Below are 17056 nucleotides of genomic sequence, written 5' to 3'. Positions count from 1 at the left end.
TCCCTCTCCCTCTCCCTCTCCCTCTCTCTCTCTCTCTCTCTCTCTCTCTCTCTCTCTCTCTCTCTCTCTCTCTCTCTCTCTCTCATCTTGTCTCATACAGATTCTTTTAGACAAATTGGGCTACCTGCAGTCCACTCTATACACCTTAGTCTTTCATTGCTGGGCCTTTGCTTATGCTGGTTTTTGTGCCTGGAATCATTCTTCCCATTCACCTAAATCTATGAACTATGGAATTCCTACTCATCCTTTATGGCTTATCTCAAAGACCACCTCCTATATCAACGTCCCTGGTCCTGTCAGTCAATAATGGACACCTCCTCTGCTCCCTTCCCTGTGCCCCCACACATTTCAGGAGCTCACTTGGCTTGTGCTTATCTATTATTTGTCATCACTTACTATGTGCCAAGGGCAGCTAGGTGGCACAGAGGATAGAGTGCTGGACCTCAAATTAGGAAAACTCATTTTTCTGAGTAAAATCTGCCTTCACACTAACTGTGTGAACCCTGGGCAAGCCACTTTACTCTGTTTGCTTCAATTTCCTCTTTCTGTAAAATGAGCTGGAGGAGAAAATAGTTAAACTCTTCCAGTGTTTCTAGCAAGAAAACCCCAAACTGAACAACAGCAATATGTGCCAGGCTCTGTGATGGACTGTAGATACAAGTACCAAAAAAAAAAAAAAAAAAAAGGCAATCCCTGCCCTAAGGGAAGGAGAAGACAACACCCAGATGAAAGCTGAAAGTGGGACATGACAGAGAATTCCAAAGGAATATAGCATGATGGGAAATGAAGAAATGGCTTTAAATGGGCTTTCTCCTCCGCCCTCCAATCTGAGGGACCCCAGGGGAAGAAGATCCTGATGAGCCATGAGTACTGGAACTGATTTTGATTTTGAAGGATGAAGAAGTTCCTGAGGCATGGTGTGTTATAGTTACTCATGCTTCCTCCCTAATCCAAGAGGACACGAACCCATCGCTTTTACTAAACTTCATATTGACTCAGGACTTAGCACAGGACTCTGCCCACATAATATGGTACTTAATAAATGCTAGTTGATTTTAATAGAACTGAAAACTTACCTCATCATCATCCATTATGTTTTCCTTAGCAAACTCATAGAGTTCCTTCTGGAGTGTTGTAATATTAAAGTATTGAACAGCTTCCTGTTGGGGAAAAAACAGAGGACACAGTGGGACAAGGCTGGAGATGACAAGTACTGAGCGTGGCGAGAGACCGTGCCAGCCCTGGAGATACAGATGCTTCAGAGAATATGCCATCTTCAGAAAAACCTGGAAAGACCTACATGAACTGATGCAGAGTGAAATAAGCAGAACCAGGAGAACATGGTACACAGTTATGGCAATATTGTGGAATGATCAACCGTGAAAGACTTAACTACTCTCAGCAATACGATGATTGGGACAATTCTGAAGGTCTTGGGACAAAGAATGCCATCCACCTGCAGAGAAAAAACTGTTGGAGTTGGTATGCAGATCAAAGCATCTGATTTTCCACATTAGTTTATTTGTGTTTTACTTTGGGCTTTTGGTCTTATATGAGTATTCTCTTCCAACAATGAACAGTATGGAAGTATGTTTTACATCAGTGGTTCCCAAACTTTTTTAGCCTGCCGCCCCCTTTCCAGAAAAAATATTACTTAGCCCCCTGGAAATTAATTTTTTTTATTTTAATAGCAATTAATAGGAAAGATAAATGCACCTGTGGCCATCACCCCCCCTCCCCGGATCGCTGCAGCACCCAGCAGGGGGCGGTAGCGCCCACTTTGAGAATCACTGTTTTACATGATAAATACAAGCATAACCCAGATCAAATTGCTTACCATCCCCAGGAGGTGAGGAGGAAAGGGAGAAAAGGAGACAATTTGGATCTTATAACTTCACAAAACTTATGTGGAAAATTATTACACGTAATTTGGAACATAAAGTAGTTTTTTAAAAAATACACCATTTTCCTTCTAGGCACAGCTCAAATGCCACCTTTCCTAATTAAGCCTTTCCTGATCCCCACAGCTGCTGGGGTGCTCCCTCCCAAGTGATTTTCTATTGAACTATTTGGTACTTATCTATTTACACTTATTTTCTTTCTCTATATTCTGAATATACTCCTATGGGGCAGCTAGGCAGTGCTTTGGATATACTTCCAGTCTTAAAGTCAGGAAGATTCATCAGCCCAAGTTCAAATCTGGCTTCAGGTATTTAATATACTTGACCCTGTTTGCCTCAATTCTCCTCATCTGTCAAATGAGCTGGAGAAGGAAATGGCAAACCACTCTAGTTTCTTTGCCAAGAAAACCCAAATGGGGTCATGAAGAATTGGACATGACTGAAACAACTAAACAACAAATATACTTTTATATGTATTTGCCTTTACATTAGAATATAATCTACTTTCTAGCAGAGATTATCTTATTCTTTGTACTTGTGTCCTCATTACCTAGCACAGAGCAAGGTACACAGAAGGCACCTAAGAGATGTACGATGATTAATGGATTGATCTGCCAAATGATGGGGTTGGACTAGAAGGCCCATGAGGTCCCTTCTATCTCTAAGTCCATGATCCTGTCATCTCATAATTTATTTTGTTGCTGCTCCAGGGAATGCAAATAAAAATAGATTCCCATTCTACCTAAGAAAGGTGTTGGAATGGAACCAAGACAAAAAGAAATAGATTTCCATTCTGTATAAGGAAAGACTTTGTAACAATGGGAGCTACCCCCACCCCCAATGGAATTGCTACCTCATAAAGTAGTTAATCTCCCACCATCAGAAGTATTTAAGCAAAGGTTGGGTTGTCAGATATCTGGGATGCTCAAAATTAGGTAAGAGCCCTGAATTGGACGACCTCTAAAATTCTATGGCTTTATATAAATGATCAGCAATTTGGTCTCCAATCCAGAACGAGTTCCCAAAGAAAGATCAAGAGAAAGGAATAAGCATTTATTAAGCACCAAGTGTATGTAAGGCACTGACTGTACTAATCACTTTGCAGATATTATCTTACTTGCCCCTGACAACAGCTCCCTGAAAGATATGTGCTTTTATGGTCAATATTTTATAGTTAAGGAAACTGAGGCAAGTAGTGGTAAAATGACTTGCCCAGGGTCACACAATAAATATCTGAGGCCAAATTTAAACTCAAGTCTTCCTGAATCCATGTCTAGTACTCTTTATCCACTGTACCATCAACTGCCTTCAATGCTTTTTTCAATAGAGAAAAAAGGTAGAGAAAGCAATAAGGATATATAATTCTTAAAGCCATTTAGAAGATCTAAATACAAACCTGGAAGAACTGCTTGTCAACTCCAGGAGGGGGGAAGGACAAGGGGAGGGATAAAACATGAATCATGGAATCATGGAAAAAATTTTAAAATGAAAAATTTAATAGAAAAAAATAAAATAAAAATATGCTTTCCTTTATAGCAAAAAAAAAAGATCTAAATACAGAAAATTTGAATGTTGATAATATTTTTGTTGCTTTGAATATAGCCTTTCTTTCATCCATCAATAAACACTTTAAAAAAAATCCTTACCTTCTGTCTTAGAATCAATATTAAGTATTGGTTCCAAGGCAGAAGAGTGTTAAGGGCTAGGCAATGGGAATTAAGGGATTTGTCCAGAATCACGCAGCTAAATCTGAGGCCAAATTTGAACCCAGGACTTCCTGACTTCAGTCCCAGTGCTTTATCCACTGAGCGACCTAACTCCTTCCCAACCATGCCTCAATAATCATACTGAAATTAAATAGCATTGCAAAATTCTCACAGCACTTTACATAAGTCATATCATTTGCTTCTCACAGCAATCCTAGGCAACAGCTTTCCAGGTATATATTATCCCTGTTGCACAAGGCACCTAGTAGGTGTTTTACAGATGAAAAAATGGGAAATCAGGGATGACAAATGAGTTGTTGCCCTGATCAAGGACAGTCAGATCTTGGTACGATGAAGCTAGCCTGTATATCTGGATAGAGAGGAGACTTGAGGCTAAGGCCAGTGGCTGGTATGATCCTCGGGCAAAAAGCCACTGTTTTAACCCAGAGAGACAGTCCTTCCTTGAGAATACTGCCAAAGAACATAAAATGACAAGCATTCATTGGAGAGGTTCTGGCCCTACGGCCACACACTTCTCTTTTTTTGGAGACGAGGACACTGGGCAGTACTGTTTCTTCAAAGACATCTTCTTTGACCAAACAAAGATTCCCACTGCAAATAGCCCCCAACATCATCAACTGAAATTCTTTACTTGTTCAGCCATGAAAAGGCTAGAACTTTTCCTAAATAAACTCTTGGACCCTGGTTGTTTATGTGTTCTGGGGAAGGAGTTCGCTCTCATCCACTGTAAGGTCAGAAGTACCCTAAGGTGCCTTGGAATGGGGTCCATATTGCATTTGCAAACAGTATTTTTCATTTTGCCCATATAGACATAATCTGAAGGAGACATACATTTTTGGACATGGTCAAGAGGAATTTGTTTGGCTTGACTTTGTGTATTTATTTATCTTTTTTTCCTTTTGAGTTGGAGGAGTAGAAGAGAGAAAATAAATGCTTGTTAATTGAAAAAGAAATTAAAATGTAAAATGTTATAACCTGATTGCTTATTCATGACAAGAGTTTTGTTTTCCTTTGCCTTTTCTTTTTTTTTCTATCTGAGAGGAGGGTAGCAGTCAGGGAAAATAGGTTTTGATTTAAAAAATTAAAATAAAAGTTATATATGTTTTTAAAAGAATCACAAATAGATTAGTCTGACTGGAACACAGAGGCAAAATGGAGAGATGAGTTTGTCGAGGCAGAAATTAGGATAGAGAAGGGCAATATAGCTATGGGAAGATTTTGAACCCTGGGTTAGATACAATCTTCTTCACTCTCTCCTATTCTTGCCTATCTTTTATTTTTTTTGAATGGATAGAAAACCATAAAGGCAGCTAAGCAGAACAATGGATGGAGAGTCAGAAAGAACTGAATACTGACTAGCTTTTTGGCCCTGGACAAATCATTTAACCTCTGCCTGCCTCAGTTTCCTTCAATGTAAAATGAAGATTCTAATAGTACCTCCCTCCCAGGATTGTTGTAAGGATCAAATGATATAGTATTTGCGAAATGCTTTGTACAGTACCTGACACATAGTAGATGTTAAATAGAAGGGGCAAATGACTTGCAAATAATATGCTCATTAAATTTATTGGTCTGACTAAACACGGCCCCAAAGGTGAGAGATGAAAAGGCACTCACCTGGCTTCTCTGCAGAAATGAGGGACTAAAGCATTTGATATCAAGTTTTTTCAGTATATACTTATAGCTTAGTGAATGCTTTCCCAGATCTCCCCTCCCACTTTCTTTTTCTTTGTTATACAAGGTATGGCTCTGGGAGGAGGATGGGAAATGAGATGTAAAAACAAAAGACAAAAATGTACTAAAAATGAAAATATACTCAAGAAGAAAAAAAACAACTTACGAGTCTGGGCAGGAAATGTTCATCTGTAAGGCCCCATTTGTCTTTGTGGTACTCATAGTAAACCAGATTCTGTTTCATGACTTCATCTTTCGAATCAAAGAGCATATAGCTGGCAACACATGGAGCAGCATTCTTCAAGTCATTCACTGGATTTGTGGGGAAGGGAGGAGAAAAATGGGAAGGAAAAGAATCTAAAGGGTCATATTTCATTGGAGATGGAGCACAATTTCCTAAAAGTCTAAGAAAAATGGTATAGATTTATAGAAATATCTTATTAGATGGTCTCTGATTTGGAAAACCTGTCATTGGGTGATTAGAAATAGAAATAGTAAGGGGCAAAGTAATTTCCATTAAAAAGTGAGTACCTGATACAAGATCTGAGGTCAATGTTGGAAAAAGGAAGTAACTTTTGCACGAACAAAATCCAGTTTTGCTAAAATAAAAGAAGAAGCTAGAGATTGGGGAAAATCTTTGCATCAACTCTCTCTGATAGATAGCTTCCTAAGGCATGCATAGAATTAACAGAATTCATAAGATAAAGAGACATTCATTCCCATTCCTGAACAGAGGAGTGGCCAAAGCAAACACTTTTTCAAAAGAAGAATTACAAATTATTCACAAACCTATAAAGCTGGCACAGAGGAGAAACACTTCAAAATAACTATAACGTTTCATAGTACATGATGACCAAAGACCCAAATGGTCAATGTTGGAGGCACTCCAGCAAGACAGGTACACTGTTATTCTGTTGGTAGAACTGTGTCTAGCCATCCTGGGAAATTATTGGGGGGGGGGGGGGAGTAACTAAAGTCGTTATACTTCTTGAACCAGAGAACCCAGTGCTATACATATGCCTCCAAGGAGGTCAAAGCTAGAAAGGTCTCATGGGTACCAAAATATTCATGGCAGCACAGAATTAGAAAAACAGAGTGGGCACCCATCAGTTGGGGAATGGATAACTATGGTGCATAAATGAATGGAAAAATATTGTACCTTAAAAAAAACCTCTTGAGGATTTCTGAGAAACAGGAGAAAACAAATGAACAGATGTTAGATCAATAGAATTAAGAAGAATCACATAAGAAAAAATATGAAATGATTACAACAAATGTAAAAGGAAGGAATTTTTTTTAAAATCTCAAAGCTAAATTGTATTATTTAATATAATTACCATTCTTGACCTCATAAAAATGAGAGAAGGCACCACCTTCCTTTCTTTTGAGAGGAAAGAGGCTATGGGGGTGGAATGTTGCATATAATGTCAAGGGTGCTGGTTTTGCTAAACTGTAGAGGGTTTCATAATTTTATCTTTGTTACAAAGGGAAGGCTAGCTAGGTGGTAGAAGGGAGAGGAAGGAGATTAGAAAATGAATGTGATAGGAAAACAAAAGGCATCAATAAATTTCTTAGGGTAATTGAGAGGGCTAAAAAGACAAAAAAGAAAATGGAAGTTGGGTTAACTGGTCAAGGAAAATACCCCTGGGCAAATGGCCCCAATCCTAAACAAATTACCTAAACTGTTATCTGCCTCAGTTTCCATTGCTGTAAAATGGGGATAATAAAAGCACCTATTCCTAGACTTATTCTAATGATCAAATGAGGTGATATTCATAAAGCATCTCTAATCTCCTACCTAAGTAAAGCACTTAGCACAGTGTCTGGCACATAGTAAAAGTTTAATAAATGCTTGCTCTTTTCACCCTTATCCCCGCTGCTCCTGGAGACTAAATTGTAGACTTGACCCAGACTGGGACTGAAAATGTTCCTTTAAGCCTTGACTTATCTCTCCTTAATTGCAAAAGGCTCTAGAAGGCTGGAGTGCCTGAAGTACTCAAGTCTACTCCAGGGTGTGGCTGGGTTGTCTAGACTGAATTAAACCTGTTCCTAGCATCCAATGACCTGAACTCTGGTGAGTCATCCTGACCAGTAAGCTTCAAAACACAAGAAATCTGACCAACACCCTAAGGGAATTAGAGCAGACTTAAAGTGATATTGAAAGGAGATTAGGGAGAAGAAGGGTGAAGGGGGCAACCATTCTGGGGCTATTTCCTGGATAAGGCATATTCAACATTCTGTCCTACAAGGTGGAGAGCCCAGGTTCTCCAAATATCACCAGACTGAAGGATTACCAAAACATCGCTTTCGATGCATGACTTGTGCCACCCAGTGGCAGCTTAATAAAATGATTCCATGTTCTTGTAGAATTAGGAGTGGAAGTTTTCTAACTCCACAGCTGATGGCCAACAGGTCCACAAGCATTTATTGAGTTCTTACAATGTGCCAGACACGGTGTATCTTAAAAAGGCTAAAGAGAAGGCTTTCTGAAAAACAAGGATGAAGCTCAAAGAGTTAAGCCAACACCATTAGGAAGTTCCTTCCACTTATAGATGGAAGCCTCCAAGCCCGATATCCTTATTTTCCAATAAGGAAACCAAGAAGTGATTAGCCCAATCTGACACATATGATGATGACCCACAACTATAGCTCGTCGAGCTGCTTAGAGTGTCCATTCCCTACTCCAGCCTTTACCTCATGCTCTTAGAATTTGGTTAGTGTATGCTGGCAAGACATTCAAGGGAGGATACGATCTCATTCTCAGAATAATTTAGACCCCACTTTGTTGTCATACTATGCCCTCTGGATTTCTGCTCCCTAGTCAGAAGGGCTAGATCAATGTTTGCCTCTGAACTAGGGTTCAAAGAATGTTCAGAATATGAACAATACATGGGCAACTCCCAAAAATTCAGTATAGAATTCCCAACCCAAATTCCCACCTAAATTACCTACCACAAATGGAAAAACATGGCGTCCATAATGGAAACAGGACTGGATCTGGAGTCAGATTGGGATGAGCTGTATCTCTTGTTTCCTTCTTTACTCCTTCTGTGACTCGGGACAATTTGTTTTCAGTCTCCAGAATTTATCATCCTCAGGTGGAAAATGTAGGGGTTGAATTACACAGTCTAAGATTCATTCTAGAGCCAAATCATAGCATCTCTGCCAATATGATCAGCGAGATAATCTTTCAACTCTGATTTTGTGACCCCAAAGCCCTGCTAGATGGGTTGCAGAGTTAGAGCTGAAGGGGCCCAAGAGGTCATCTAATCCAGAAGAGAGATGAGAACTAGATTTATGATTTCATTGGTGTAAGGAACTCCACAGTGATGAAACTCTCTGCCATTTTAGGTTGGCATCTTCTCTACAATTTATAGTTGTATGTTGTTATTTAGTTGTCATGCTGGACTTTTTATGCACCCCCATTTGGGTTTTTTTGGGCAAAGATACTGGAGTATTTTGCCATTTCCTTCTCCAGCTTATTTTACAGATGAGGAAAATAGGCAAATAGCATTAGGTGACTTACCTAGGGTCACATAGCCAGTAAGAGTGTCAGAAGCCAGTTTTAAACTTAGGTTATCCTGATTCCAGGTCCAGTGCTCTATTTACTATTAAGTGAAAAATGTGCCCAGGAATCACTCAGCCAATCAGAGCCAGGACTTTCTGCCTTTGAGGCCCATTTTCACACATATATAGATATATCTTTCTATCTATCTGTGCATGTATACATGTACATTTTATATTTATATATGTATGTGTATGTATGCGTGTATTGTATATAAACATATACAAATCTATGCATGTAAACATAAATCTATATTCATGCACACATACATATAATCTCATTTTACCTTCATGCTACCCTGTAGAGATATAGATGTGTATGTATATATATACATATTCATATTTCTGCACACATATCTCATTTTATCCTTAGAGCAACCCTGTGGGTATTTATATGTATTTAGATTTATGTACACATGTATGTATATGATCTCAGTTTGTCCTTTTAATAATCTTGGGAAGTAGGTGCCATTATTATCCTCATTTTATAGATGAGAAACTGAGACAGAGGGGTGAGTGATTTGTGAAGGCTTACATAGCTAAAAAGCATCTGAGGCATGACTGGAACTCGGGACTGCCAAATCCCCAATCCAGTCATCTATTCCTTATACCTGCCACCTCTCCATTTGTGCAACTGAAGTGTCAAATTTATGAAATTTCTATTTCAGCCCAAGGGATGAAACCTCTCCAGTGGAACAGATGTTTCAGTCATCATACGTGTTAAAAAGAAATGAAAAGGAAGAAATAAATATCTCTATATCTTTCTCTGGATCTTGGAGGAATTGATTGTATATATAGATCTCAGAGATAATATATATGAATGGATGGAGGGGTTGTATGCCCAGGCCTGAGCTGGCTGTAATTGGTGAGGGAGAAAGCACCCTCTCCTCTCACAGTTGTTGTTGTAAAGTTTAATAATTAAGCTTACTTCCCTGGTTTTCAGCCTAATAGTTCATGGCACCTGAGAACATTCCAAGATTCTCAACTGCCGGTTCTGTCATTCAAAGGTGCATCCATCTGGTCCCAGATAATGATTTTAACATAAGAAAAAACATCCTCTGTTGCCTATAAAAGATGTGGCATCACAATGGTACCCAAAGACTTTGGGGAAGCTTGTACTTCAACAGAATCCCATATCTTTAGAGATCAATAACTTACACTTATAATATGCAAACTGCAAATAATGATACATGGTGGCCACGAACTTCTCCACTGGATAGCCTCCTATGACAGGGGTGAGGTTCTCTTCACACTTTACTTTACATTCCAGAACTTCAATATAATGATCTAGAAAAACACAAACACTCAACGTCAAAAAATTCAACCCTTCCTTAACACAATACAGCTCAGATGGTTTTCTTATTCCAGGATTCATTGCTCTTTTCATTATAATTTGCTGCCTTGATTTCAGCTGCTTTAGAAGGTCTATAGCCATGTTGGCAAACCTGTGGCACGCTCGCCAGAGGGGACTGCTCCCTTCCCCTCTCCACACATGCCTGAGGACATTCTTACATCACTTGGGCAGCCCCTCTGACCAGCAGCCCAGTAAGAACATTTCCTCCCCTGTTTGGGGTAAGGGGTGGGAGGCTCACATGTAGCCTGAGGGTTGCAGTTTGGGCACTTGGGCTCTAAAACATTCTCCATCACTAGTCTATAGCCTTCTCCACAAATTCCAGCCCCTATATTGAAGTCCTTGCCATTCCCTGACTAGAGTTCCTATCTGAAGGCGGGAGGAATGCCTGGTATCTTCTACCAGATTACCCAGGAATGCTAAGTTCTGCTGGGACACCTACCTGCTGTCCCTTGCTGGATCCTCCCTGATGCTGGTCACTTGACTGCCTGAGACTAGCCTCCTCCCGCTGACCAACTACCCTGATAATGTGGTCAAACTGCTTGTCAGTACCTCAACTGCTGTTGACTTCTTGGTCTCAGTGATGTCAGTCACCTGGCACTCTGAATTCCTAATTAGCTAATTAATGCCTCCAAAAAGAAATACTCCACTGATACCTTACTCACCAATTCTGAATCCTTCCTGTCATCTGATATTGGTTCCAGCCCAATAGCTGCCTTGTCTCTAGGCTCTGGCTGAAATTCGTTATTAAAATAAAACAAAGATAAAACACAAAAATAGAAATCTGTTTTGTACGATAAGACATGTATAACTCAGATTGAATTGCTTGTCAGCTCTGGGAGGAGAAAGGGAAGAAGGAAAGGAGACAACATGAATCATATAACTTCAGAATTTGTTATTAAAATAAAATAAAGATCTAAGTTCTGGCTGTCCTCAGTCAGCCCTAGGATGCTACTCACTGGACCCCAATACAAATAAGTAGGAGTTAGTTAGCTAATGAGAAAAAAGGTTGAGGCTCTAAAGAGATTCAGGATACTCTCAGATTTAAAAAAAAAATTGTTTTTTCCCACTCTAGACTTGTGATTTCAACAATTGAGAAGGAAGGCAGGGAACAAACATTTATTAAGCACCTACTATATGCCAGGCATTGTGTAAGAATTTTATAATTATTATCTCATTTGATTCTCACAAGTGGGAGGTAGGTGTGTTATTATCCCCATTTTACAGATGAGGAAACTGAGGCAGACAGAAGTTAAGTTCTTGCCCTGGGTCATATATGGAGGAAATATCTAAGGTGGTTTTGAATTCAGACTTCCTCACTCTGAGCCCACTGATTCATCCACTGTACCAGCTGGCTGCCATTTTAGAACTCTTGGTATGAACATTCCTTCTATTGATACACATCAACTACTGTTCTACAATTCACAATCTAGTAGGGCTTCCTGGGGAAACTGATAAGATAAATGACTTGCCTAAAGTCATACAACAAGTATGTGTGAGAGGAAGAACTTGAACTGAATTTTTGTTGGTTTTAGTAATTCCTTCAGCTCCTCCAGCTTCATGTTGCTTCTCTCTCCCATATTGAAGTTTATTAATAATAATTTTAGATACCCATGTAATTTACATGATTATATAATGGCAGCAACAACAATCATCACATTTACACAGAATTTGAAGATTTACAGAGCACTCGCACTTGTTTGTCCTATGTGGCTTTGGCTAAGACACTCCCATCTCTTTGAATCTCAGTTCCCTCATTTGTAAAATGAAAGAGGTTGGATTCGGTGAGCTTTAAGGTCCTTTCCAGGGGGGTAGGGAATGGAAGTATTGTTTTCCAGATGGGGAAAGTGAGGCACAGAGATGTCAAAGATGTCAAACTTTCCTAGGGTTAAACAGATAGAACGTATTGGAGCTAGGGCTCTGATGCTTCAGGTCCTCCGATTCTACGAACAAACAGTGCTCATTCCATTTACTCATACTCTCTCTCCAGTCAGATTCTATCCGTCATATTTATCTAAATTTTAGATTGTTCAGCCAAACTCACTCCAAGTTTCACTTATTACAAATGATGCCGATCGATATTTTCAAGTAGATCTTCTGTTTGATTGTTTCAGACTAGATCTCATCTTTCATGATATAGAGAACTTTCAGTGAGGAAACTCCCCCTACCAATGCAGGTCAGAACCTGCTCAGCAATTTAGTCTTAGAGAATTGACTGAGAGGTTAAAGGACTTGCCCAGGGTCACATAGCCAGCATATATCAAAGACAAGATTTGAACCTGGCTGTTCTTGATTTCAAGGTTAGCTCCCTATCACTCTACAATGTTGCCTCTCCTTTTCTCATAGCACTTTTAGCATAATTCATGATGTTTACATTTTATTTTGTTTTTATCTTAATTATTTTTATTTAATTTTATTTATTATTTAATTTTAATTTTGAATATTCACCATAATGATTTATTGGCTGAAAGCATATGATTTTTTTAAAGCTTAACTCATATACCATCATCTCCTTGAAGCCATGGAGGTTAGGTAGGGTGCTAGACTTGGAATCAGGATGATCTGAGTTTGAATGATGCCTCAGTTACTTACTAGCTACATTACCTGGGAAAGTCACTTAGCCTCACTCAATCTCAATTTCTTTGATCTCTGAAATGGGGATAATAATGCCATCTACCTCCAAGGGTTGTTGTGAGGACCAAATGAGATTACATATGCAATGGCTCTGTAAATCTTAAAGCCCTAAATAAATGCTAGTTGTTATTATATGAAAGTTCTTATTATACAATCAAGTTACTACATTGACAGTTGCCACAAGTCCAGATGAAATTGAATTAATAATAAAAGAAAACATATACCTGACAAAGAATTTCATTTAAAGAGTTTATGTCCCTCCTCATTAGAGAAATGCAAATTAAAACAACTCTGAGGTACCATCTCATACCTAGCAGACTGACCAATATGGCAGCAAAGGAAAGTGATAAATGTTGGAGGGGATGTGGCAAAATTGAGACACTAATACACTGCTGGTGGAGTTGTGAATTGGTCCAACCATTCTGGAGGACAATTTGGAATTATGTGCTTTAAAGGAATGCCTGCCGTTTGACCCAGCCATGCTATTTCTGGGTTTGTACCCCAAAGAGATCATGAGGAAAAAAACTTGTACTAAAATATTTATAGCTGCACTCTTTGTGGTGGCAAAAAGTTGTGAAATGACGAGGTGTCCTTCGATTGGGGAATGGCTGAACACATTGTGGTATCTGTTGGTGATGGAATATTATTGTGCTCAAAGGAATAAAGAACTGGAGGAATTCCATGTGAACTGGAAAGATTTCCAGGAATGGATGTAGAGTGAAAGGAGCAGAGCCAGGAGAACACTGTACAGAGATGGACACATCATGGCACAATCTAATGCAACGGACTTTTCATTGCAGCAATGCAATGACCCAGGACAATTCAGAGGAACTTGTGAGAAAGAATGTTATCCACATCCAGGAAAAGAACTGTGGGAGCAGAAATGCATTAGAAAAATATGTGATCGATCACATAATGTGATAGGGATATGATTGGGGGTTTTGGTGTTAAAGGATCACTCTACCACAGATATGAATAACACAGAAATAGGTTTTGAATAATGATCCATGTATAATCCAGTGGAACTTCTTGTCGGATTTGGGACAGGGGAGGGAAAAGTTGCATGTGTGTGTGTGTGTGTGTGTGTGTGTGGGAGGTTCATGAATCATGTAACCATGGAAAAATATTCTAAATTTTAAAAAGGGAAAAAAAGTTTATGGCCCAGAGAATCATAGCTATACTTGGATCTAGGAAAGATTTCAAACAGTAGATAAGAGGGGCAGCTGGGTGGCTCAGTGATTAGAGAGCCAAGCCTACAGATGGGAGGTCCTGGATTCAACTCTGGCCTCAGATACTTCCTAGCTGTATGACCCTGGACAAGTCCTTTAATGTCCATTGCCTAGCCCTTCCTCCTCTCTTCTGCCTTGGAATCAATACTCAGTATTGATTTTAAGGTGAAAGATGAGGGTTTTTAAAAAATGGATATGGAAGGAAAGAGTTCAGTTAGGGCATATGTGATGGCAAGGAAAAAGACCAAGAGAAGAAAATAAAAGGTCTCCTTAAATCTAGGAGTAAAGAAAAAGTTAGTAAACATTTTATAGACTAAAAAAATTGAGAAAGTTCCCCCAATTTTTTTTCTAAGCTCTCTGCCATGTGGGTATCTGCTTTTCATTCTGTATAGTAAATAAATTTCACACATTTAGAAAAAAGAAGAAATGATCACCAGAAACCAGAACCAGTTTCTCAGTAATCTCATTTCCTTTTTTTTTTTTTTTTTTTTTTGACAGAATTAGTAAATAGAGAAGATCAGTTAGACCTACTCCAGGACTAAAAGTTTTACATTAACCACCTGAACAAGATGGAGGCTGAATATGCTGGTACAGGTTACCTGGACTTATTGAGCAATTATACCTAGAAAGGAGTAATTAACACACTGATATCAGATCTATTGGGACAACACCTCTTGGTCAATCAACTCCAGTAGCTTCCTGTTACCTCCAAGATCAAATAAAAAATTCTGTTTGGCCTTCAAAGCCCTTCATAACCTGGCTTCTTCCTATCTTCCAAGGGTCTTCAATTTCTTCCATAGACTCCACAATCCAGTGACACCAGGCTCCTTGCTATTCCCTGTAGAAGAAACTCCATCTCTGGATGCTGGAAGTGTCTCCCTCTTCATTTCTGCTCCTGGCCTCTGACTTCCTTCGAATGCCAGCTAAAATCCCACCTTCTACATGAAGCCTTTCCCTCTCCTCCTAAGGCTAGTGTGAATTATCTCTGAATTATCTCCAGTTTATCCTGTCTAGAGCTTGTCTGTGCTGGTTGTTTGCAAGCTGTCTCACATTAAGTGGGGAACCCCTTGAAAGCAGGGACTGCCTTCTGTCTTTGTTTCCCAAAGCTCAGAAGAATTCATGGCACAATGCAGGCACTTAAGAAATACTTGCTGTCAGACTCGCTTTGCCTCTCAACTCTAGAAATTGGGCCCCTACTTGTTTCCTCGAGTCCAAGCTCCTTTCTTGGGGTCCTGCTTTGTACCCCAGCCTCTTCAGGAACTAGGTCCTTGCTCGAATGCTTACTGGAATTCTTTAATCTTTGCTTTTACTTCTCCCTGCCAATGACCTCAGACCTTGCTCCCTAATTACTGTTACACTCTCCTAAAAGCTAATCAGCCCCAGGCCTCCTTGATGTTAACTATCTGCTTCCATTGCTTTCTACTTATGTGTCTCTAGATGCCCATACTGTCTTAGCAATCTATCGTCTTGCCTCTGAGTATTCACGTTGAGAACCCTATGTTATGGTCTTTAGTTTCTAAGGCCCTCTTGCTTCTAAATCTGGTCCATCTATTGATCCCTGATACTGACTGAACTCTCTCCAGCTCCCCACCTTCTCCCCCAACAAAGTACCCTTATTAATTTTAAGAGTCAGCTCAGCACCAACCTGCTATGGAGAGATAAAAGTCTTTGAAGTCCTTGATCTCCCTGGAGCCTTCACAGGCAGCAAGACACTCATAGAAGGCCTTGAAGAAGTCAGGAAGAGCCAGCTCCATGTCAGTAATGGATGTCCTCCAGTTCTCTCCATTGTATGCCCTCACTGCTCTGATGAAGAGGTTCTGCAAAGGAAGAAGACCCAGCTAACATCCTCCCTTAGAATTCTGTGTAACCATCTCATGAACAACTACGAACATCCGGTCTCACTTTCTTAGCTCTTCTAGAAGGTATTTCACCATTAATTAATCCAATGGATAAAGGTTAGAGATCAGACCTATGGTTTCATGGTGGTAGGGAATTTCCTCTACCAAGGCTGATGGCCCTTTTCTGCTCTTAGAGCTTTGCCCAGGACACTGAGAGGTAAAGTCATTTCCTTATATAGAATCATTCAGTCTGTATGAGTCAGAGACAGGCTTGAACCCAGAACCACTAGCCCAAAGAAAGAATGATAACAACTTAGTGGTTTTTTTTCCTTCTGGGTTTTTGAGCTAATTTTAAGATGGGGATATTTATTATTTAAGCTTAAGTTGAAGAGTTATAACCGCTTTGATGTTAGCTCCATTCAGCTATTTAAGAGAAGGAGCATCTCCAGTTTGAACTGTAGCTTGGGAAAGAACAAAGATGGTCAGATGAAATGGCAAGAATGGCAATAATAGTAACCCACATGTATATAGCTCTTCAGAGTTTGCAGAGCACTTTATACATTGCCAAGTGACTGAGCTTCATAATAACCTTGTGAGGTAAATACTAGAGATGTTTTTATTCCCTTTTAACAGAGAGGGAAGAAGAAGTGAACTAGTTCTTGGCATATAGCAGGTGCTTAATAAATGCTGAATAATTGATAGATCATTACAAAAGGCAGAATCATGAATAATTCCTGTATTTTTAAATCTTTGAAAATCCCATTCTTCCCCCCTGGAATGTGAGAAGCTACTTCATCATCCCAAGTCTCACTTATTGTACCAAAATCACAGAATCTTTGGTCTAGAGCTGGCAGGGAATCAGAGACTTATCTAGTCCAGATAAGAAAACTGAGGGTCAGGGAGTTCAAGTGAATTGACTAAGGTCACACTGTGGCAATTAGAGTCAAAATGAGGGTTGTATTCAGGGTTCCCTGCCTCTAGAAAGGATGCTCTGTCTGCTTTGTCATGCTATTTTCCCATCAGGCAATCAATTAATCAGCAAGATGTATTAAATGCCTGCCATGTTTCTGGCTCTGCCCTAGGTATTGGGGACACAGAGCAAGAGAGAGAGAGAGAGAGAGAGAGAGAGAGAGAGAGA

The 17056-nt window shown here is 39.6% G+C and overlaps 2 protein-coding genes across 2 annotated transcripts in view; both read right to left on the bottom strand.

The window, feature by feature from the left end:
- The window catches only part of CDK6 (cyclin dependent kinase 6), a 1314442-nt gene that overhangs the window by 831617 nt on the left and 465769 nt on the right, over positions 1-17056 (bottom strand). The window lies entirely within an intron of this gene.
- LOC123249643 (cartilage associated protein) overlaps positions 1-17056 on the bottom strand; it is an 85514-nt gene that overhangs the window by 24027 nt on the left and 44431 nt on the right. The window contains exons 3-6 of the mRNA XM_044678756.1: positions 15726-15897; positions 10025-10153; positions 5469-5614; positions 1077-1160 (exon numbers count right to left, since the gene is read on the bottom strand). Of these exons, the coding sequence (XP_044534691.1) occupies positions 1077-1160; positions 5469-5614; positions 10025-10153; positions 15726-15897 (531 nt within the window). The remainder of the gene's footprint in view (positions 1-1076; positions 1161-5468; positions 5615-10024; positions 10154-15725; positions 15898-17056) is intronic.

The sequence above is a fragment of the Gracilinanus agilis genome, chromosome 5, assembly GCF_016433145.1.
Source record: "Gracilinanus agilis isolate LMUSP501 chromosome 5, AgileGrace, whole genome shotgun sequence".
Taxonomy (NCBI): domain Eukaryota; kingdom Metazoa; phylum Chordata; class Mammalia; order Didelphimorphia; family Didelphidae; genus Gracilinanus; species Gracilinanus agilis.
Note: the sequence above shows the minus strand (reverse complement) of the source record. Positions and strands in the feature narration are given on the sequence as shown.